Source organism: Vombatus ursinus, unplaced genomic scaffold, assembly GCF_900497805.2.
Source record: "Vombatus ursinus unplaced genomic scaffold, bare-nosed wombat genome assembly UNPS02014779.1, whole genome shotgun sequence".
Classification (NCBI taxonomy): domain Eukaryota; kingdom Metazoa; phylum Chordata; class Mammalia; order Diprotodontia; family Vombatidae; genus Vombatus; species Vombatus ursinus.
The window spans coordinates 14,478,143-14,485,497 of NW_020954557.1; the positions used below are offsets into that span (position 1 = coordinate 14,478,143).

A 7,355-nucleotide genomic window follows, 5' to 3' on the forward strand; every position below is an offset into this window, starting at 1 on the left:
CTCCAGAATTAACATTTATATCATCCGAATTGTGATTATATCGAATAAACACATATATGAAGCCTTGGAGAATGTATTTTTCCCTCATTTGCTAAAGATAAATACTCTTTAAGTTTATCATCTGTTGTGATTACAAGTGAAAATTATTTTTAACCCCTTCCGAGGATTTCTTGTTTCATTAGAGACTTCATGGTGCATCAGAATATTAGCTAATTATTTGAACTGTGTATATGAATTTGCCAGATGTTTATCCACACAGATGAATTTTGGATCAGAATTTTAATTTAGAGACTTAATTACCTGATTCTGCTGTTTTTAGCAATTAAATTAACTAAAAATAATTGCAAGCAGTATGGTAGATTTGCTGTTGCAATTTGTCCTATAGACCATAATGGTATTTTAATTTGATTTTTTAAGTGAGTAGTTAAATAGTCTTTCTCTTTACTCTGTTTCCATAACCTGCATAACCATGTTGGTAGGAGCCTACCAACACATTGTAGATAAAGTTATCTTAAATTTTGGAAATCACCTAAGCATATTTTGAGTCATCTGGTGAAAAGCAACAAAAATAATGCATTGATTGTTAACAGGCCTTCAGCTTTTCTTAGTGAGACTTAATTTGCAAGGAAGAAACAGGCTAATATGACAATCAGAATAGCATTGACTGCTAAATCTCAAGTTTATATAAATAATTTACATAATAAACATTCTTGTTCTTCTCTTTCTCATTAAATTTATGCATTTCTTTTCAGCTTATTAAATGAATGTGCTGGCTAAACAGCTTATTTTTTAAAACAAAATAGAAATTAATTGTTTCAATAAAAGTTGCATTAAAAAAATACCATCTGAGATAAATTAGTGTAAAAACATTCAATCTTCTATTATTTGGATTTTCTTTCAGTGCTGCAGGTGGAGAAATTTTCAACTTATGTTTACCTGACCTAGTTGAAATAGTCTCTGAAAATGATATCATCAAACTTATTAGACAAATATTGGAAGGAGTTTCTTATCTACATCAAAACAATATCGTGCACCTTGATTTGAAGGTAATATTACATGTGACCTTTTTTTTTTACATGTGACTTGTTATGTGCAGTGTTTCTTTTCCTGTCTAGCCCTCAGTTAGCAAGGTCAAAGAAGATGTTGGCATCCTACAATTTCAATAGGCTTGTTTGTATGTTCATATGAGGCCCTCGAGTTAACCATAAGATTATAAAAAATAACACTATATGTTATACTCCTTCTTGTAAGAACATTAAAGTCCCACAGATTTATGTTAATTCATGGATTAGCTGATCTGAATTAGTGAAAAGTCTTAATTTTTCCTTACCTAACTGCTAATAGTGTTTTAAATAAAAGTATGTTCCATCCTTATGTGATGAGTAAATATCTGCAATTCTGTTCTCATCATATAGTCTAAATTCCTTTAAAAATTTTAAGTTGGGGTGGGGCAGCTAGGTGGCACAGTAGATAGAGTACCAGCCCTAGAGTCAGGAGGACCTGAGTTCAAATGTGGCCTCAGACACATAACACTTACTAGCTGTGTGACTCAGGGCAAATCACTTAACCCCACTTGCCTTACCAAAAAAAAATTATATTGGTTGAAAAACTCCTCTGAAATATTTGATAAACTTAATTTGCCAAACAAATCATTTCTTCATAGTCCAACCTCAGCCCATGGGACATTATCACAAACTTCCAAGTTAGTGGAGGCTAGAGTACAGTAATACTCTACTTCTAGAAGTCATTTAGCCATCTACCTCAGTTATCTAGAACATAATTGAAAACAGAGAAATGAGCAAAAAAAATCCTGTGAACATGAAAAATGGTTCTTACAAAGCTCACAAACTCAATTCATTCAGTTTTCTCAGAAAAGGAGATCTTCTCTCAGAATCTAATTATTCTTTAGACACAAATCAAACCAATTTGATTATGTGGTTACCCATCTCATAGCAACAGATTCAAGAAAGAATTAAATAAATCCTATATGTCCTAAGGGGCAACAGTGGATAGAGTGCAGGGCCTGGAGTCAGGAAGACCTGAGTTCAAATGTGGCCTCAGACAGTTAGTAGCTGTGTGACCCTGGGCAACTCACTTAACCCTGTTTGCCTCAGTTTCCTTATCTGTAAAATGAGCTGGAGAAGGAAATGGCAAACCATTCTGGTATCTTTTCCAAGAAAATCTAAATGAGGTCATGAAGAGTCAGACATGACTGAACAACAAAAATATGTTTTAAATGGTAAGGGAAATAATTAAGAAACAGTACATGTCCTTAAAGAGCCCTTGTATCTGATTGAGAAAAGGACATGCATGATAGTACCATGTAATACCTAGGATCTTTGATTTTGCCAGTGTGGGTATTCCATCTACCAGTAGAGATGATAACAACAATAGTTAACATTTATATAGCACATTCCCTATATTATATCATTTTGTCCTCACAACCCTTTGAGGTATGTGCTGTTTTCTCCATTTTACAGATGAGGAGACTGAAGCTGAGAAAGGTTAAGTGAATTGTCCAAGTCACACAGCTTTTAAGTGTCTATAGCAAGATTTGAATTCAGGTTTTCCTGACAAGTGTAGCACCTACTATGAATATTATAACTCCTTTTAGTAGACAGTCTTGTTGAGTCATAGCTAAAAAAAAATCCATTCTCCCCTGTGACCATCCTGGTAACGTACCTCTCTAAATTTAGACAGGCTGCTCCTTAAATGACAAAAATATAGTCCTGGGGCCTCTGCTTGATGCCTTTACAACTTTGCTAGGACGTGTGAGATTGTGAACTCCACTGACACAGGCTTCCTGAACCCATGCCATGATCAGGAATCTTAGAAAATTTTGGTGAGGCTTTCCTTGTGTGTACAAAAAAAAAATGTTTATAATAACAAGATGGATAAACAAGTAACTGTGCTATTTCTGAAGAAAGGTATTACTTCTGGTGGAAGGACCATTAGAAGACTTTTGGAATAAGTAGTTTTGGGCTGGACCTGGAAGGATAGGTAACATTTCTATAAGCAGGGATTGGGGGTAAAAAGTACATGGTATGAGCAAAGGTTCTGAAGCAATGTCCTGAGAGTATTCAGGGAATAAAACAGCAAGTAGTCAGATTTGACTGGAGTATGTGAAAGGTGTTACTTTAAGATAAAGCAGAAAGGGTCTCTTTGAAGAAAGATAGTGGTTATCACAACAGATTAGATGCAACAGATTAAGGGGATGATGAGCTAATAGAGCTGGACATTCTGAAGACCTGGCAGGGAGAAGACAGAAAAATTATAAAAAGCACCCACTGAAAAAAAATAGCTCTTTGCAACTGGACAATTCAGCATAGAAAGACATAGGTGCCTTTATAGCCCCTGAGGAAGGCAAAGTATAGGATAGTGAAATAATTGCTATTCCTCATGATGACCCTGAATCATCAGAAAAAGGCTGTATGTAACCCACATTTATTTTTTCATAGCAAGGTTCTTTTATGTTTAAAAATGTGTTACATTTTGTTTTGGCTCAGCAGACACTTCCCAACAGACACCCAAACAATCTTCCCTCCACCTTGAGTTTTGAAATCTACATTAAGAAAACTTGCAATTAAAGTAGTTGTGATCAACTTTGGCATTTAAATAGTGTGATATTTTTTATGTCTGTAAAACATTGAAGATCATGAATTATATAATTATGAACTTCAAAAAGCGAACATAAAAGAAGCAGCATGGCATAAGAGAGCGGGCTTCAGAAGGCCTCTGGGGTAAATTCTATCCTTAGCACTTACTGGTTATTTCACCTTGAGTAACCTCATAGTCCCCCAGGCAATCAGTTCTCTAACAACATTTTCAGAGCAGGTCCTGATTTGACCTGTCTTCTTCGTAGAAGTTTTGTTGTTGTTCAGTCATGTCCAACTCTTTATAACCCAATAGATCATAGCATGCCCAAGCTGTCCATAGGATTTTCTTGGCAAAGATATTGAAGTTGTTTACCATTTCCTTTCCAGTGGGTTAAGGCAAGCAGAGATTAAGTGATTTGCCCAGGGTCACCCACCTAATGAGTCTGAGGCTGGATTTGAACTTGGGTCTTCTTGACTTCAGGCCCAGCACTCTATCCACTGAGTCATCTACAATAGTTTCCTACATCTGTAAAATTGCAGGTCCAGTCAAAAAACAAAAACAAAACCTACAAATGATTTGAATCTGAAAGATTTAGTGTTGCAATTTTCCTTTATAGAAAGTATTTGTAATGAAACCTGACCTTTAACTATGAACTATAAATTTAGGTATGTAGATATAATATGTCCATTTTGCCTCACATTTCAATGATTTCAAAATAATTGAAACTGAATGAATTCAAATTTGATTTGTTTCTTGTCTGAAATTAGCGTTGCAGTTTTAACAAAGAAGAAGCTATTTCATTGTACATTAATAATCTTCGTATTTTCTTTTGTGCAGCCTCAGAATATCTTATTAAGCAGCATTTCTCCACTTGGAGACATAAAAATTGTAGATTTTGGAATGTCTCGGAAAATAGGGAATGCATGTGAACTGAGAGAAATAATGGGAACTCCTGAATATCTAGGTAAGAATTTTCCTTTTACTTTCTATAGCCAAATTAAATTAAAAAAAGAAGAAGAAATAGATCATTAGTAGTGTAGAGAAAATTATTTGGGACATCTATTTCCAGTATATATTAACTCAGTATATTTTTGGTGGGATCCATGAGTCTTCCTTGATGCTGACTGAGGTTTTGTACCGTGAGTCAGTACCATGAGCCACCTGACCAGCAACAGATCACAGATTGATCTGGGACTTATTGATATTGAGCTGGTTAGCAGAAGGAAAACTCACTGAGAGTCTTTGAGGAGAGACCCAAAGAAGAGACCCAAAGGGTGGGTCTGTCTAACAGAGAGGAAGAATTCAACACCAGCTGTTCAACCCAAGGTCTGAAGTAATTGGCAGCCAAAAAGTGCTGGGATCTGAAAGTGAGACAAAATCAACAGTGCACACTAACAAAACTAGTTACAGGTAAAAAGTAGAGTCCAACTGTAGCAAATGACTTACCTTAAGCTCTTTCAGGTTTTGAAATTGTAGAGTTCAAGGCTGGTGAGACCCACCAAATCTCTCTGAGGAGTAGCTGGGGAGGGCTGAATGGAAGGAAGGCAGCTGTTTTGAAAAGGGTTTGGTGCTAATGGACCACTGTTTCCTAACACCTTCAACAGAAGTTCCTTATTTTCCCTTTGGCCATTGCTTAAAAGCATACAATACTGTACAGAAAAGGGGTGCTAAAGTGATAGTGACAAAAGGAACCCATTGGAATTAAAAAATATTGTGCCGAAATTATTTGTGGGATAACAAATGTGAAAAATAGTATAGAATTTTCCATTTTTGTTCAGATTTACTCTCCAAGCACTTAGTCTGGACTAGTGAAATTTTACCACTCAACCAAGAGCCATTCTAAAAGTATTAGTGTGCTTTGGACCTCTGAGCAATTATTCATTGACAAATATTTTTAATGATCAGCCAGTTGCACACTTGACACTGCTCTCAATGCAAAACCAAATAATCTCATAAGTTCCCAGTCTTTCCAAAATCAAAAACAAACATGAAAAGCTACTTAAATAAAAAAGTAATTTAAACATGGTGTGTAATTTGACTTCTACTTTTCAGCTCCAGAAGTATTGAACTATGATCCTATCACCACGGCAACAGACATGTGGTAAGATTTTTTAGTTATCTTCATATTTTTCCATCTTCACCATTTTAACATTTTTTCTATAGTAACCTTTTTAATTGCAAGTTTTCTAATGTGGATTACATAATTTAGGATTGAAAGGGAATTGTATGGGTGTCTGTTGGGAAGTGTCAAAACTAATTGTGATTAGCTGCACTAGATATTGGAGAGTCATTTGCTACACAAGAGTTTTAAAATTATTCTACTTAACACTTGAGTCAGCCACATTAAACACTGAAAAAATTTCCCGTTATTATACAATTTTTATCATTTTATTATTTTATGACAGCAAACTTAAATCATAAATACAGAACATACACTGTGGAGATAGAAGGCACCCCCGTTTTCACCTATCTACTCAGTTCCACCTTATACTCACCGTGTTCAAAATTGAAGCCATCTTCCCCCAAACTTTTCCCTCTTCTAACTTTCTTATTTCTATTGATGGTACTGCCATTGTTTTCAGTCAGTCAGGCTCAAAACCTCAAAGTCATATCCCTCCTCCAAACCCCCACACTTAATCAGCTGCTAAGTCCCTTAAAATATCACTTCTACCCTTCTCTTTTTCTCGCACTTTGCCAATGCTCTCAAATAGTACCTCAGTATGTCTTACCTAAATTATTGTAATGACCCTCTCAGTAGCATCCCTATATATAGTCTCTCCCGTCCAGGACATCCTCCCCATCATTCACATTGCTATCACAGTAATTTTCTAATGGAGAAATCTAATCATGTTACTCTGCTGTTCAAATTCCTTTGGTAGGTCCCTATTATCTCCAGAATAAGCGACTACTTAGCCTGGAATTCAAGGCCCTCCACATCTGGCTCTAATTTATATTTCCAGTCTTTTTTCATATTATTCCCCTTCATGCACTATATGTTAACATTAAACTAGACTACTAGCCACTACCTGATCCTGTACTGACTTCTTCTTGCCTCCATGCATGTAGTAACCATGGTGTAGAAGTGAATTTGTCAGAATAGTAGCTACAAAGTGTTGTGCAAAGGCAGATGGAAAAAAAGATAATTTCTGACTAGGTAATCAGAGTCAGCTGGAGGGGAAGGTGGCATCTGAGTGGGGCTTTGAAACATTCAAGGTTTTAAAAAACAAGAGGAAAGGGGTTAGGGTAGGAAATTTGCAAGCCTAGGTAAATGGTATGAATAAAGTCACAGAACTAGGAAAGCACTAAACATGTACAGAAGATGGTAAATGGTATATTTTAGCTGGACCATAGCATGGAAGGGGGAAGTAGTGTAGGCTAAGGCTGGAAACATGACTCATTGGCTGATAGCTTATGACTAGAAAAAACTGCTAATGTTGTAGCTGGACCTTGAGCCCCAGGTTTCTTGACTATAGATCCAGGCCTCGTAGGGAGAGTCAATAGGTCACACAGGGCCCTGAATGACAAACTGAGGAATTCTTTCTTTTCTGATTCTTTTTCAGGAATGTTGGCATAATTGCATACATGTTATTAATGCATACATCTCCATTTGTGGGAGAAGACAATCAAGAAACATACCTCAATATTTCTCAAGTCAATGTGGATTACTCTGAAGAAATGTTTTCATCAGTCTCACAGCTGGCCAAAGACTTTATTCAGTGTCTTTTAGTAAAAAACCCAGAGTAAGTAATATAAAATAT

The 7,355-nt window shown here is 36.0% G+C and overlaps 1 protein-coding gene across 1 annotated transcript in view; it reads left to right on the forward strand.

The window, feature by feature from the left end:
• The window catches only part of STK17B (serine/threonine kinase 17b), a 37,897-nt gene that overhangs the window by 25,491 nt on the left and 5,051 nt on the right, over positions 1 to 7,355 (forward strand). Inside the window, exons 4-7 of the mRNA XM_027865921.1 lie at positions 902 to 1,046; positions 4,435 to 4,561; positions 5,650 to 5,698; positions 7,158 to 7,337. Coding sequence (XP_027721722.1) covers positions 902 to 1,046; positions 4,435 to 4,561; positions 5,650 to 5,698; positions 7,158 to 7,337 — 501 coding nt within the window. The remainder of the gene's footprint in view (positions 1 to 901; positions 1,047 to 4,434; positions 4,562 to 5,649; positions 5,699 to 7,157; positions 7,338 to 7,355) is intronic.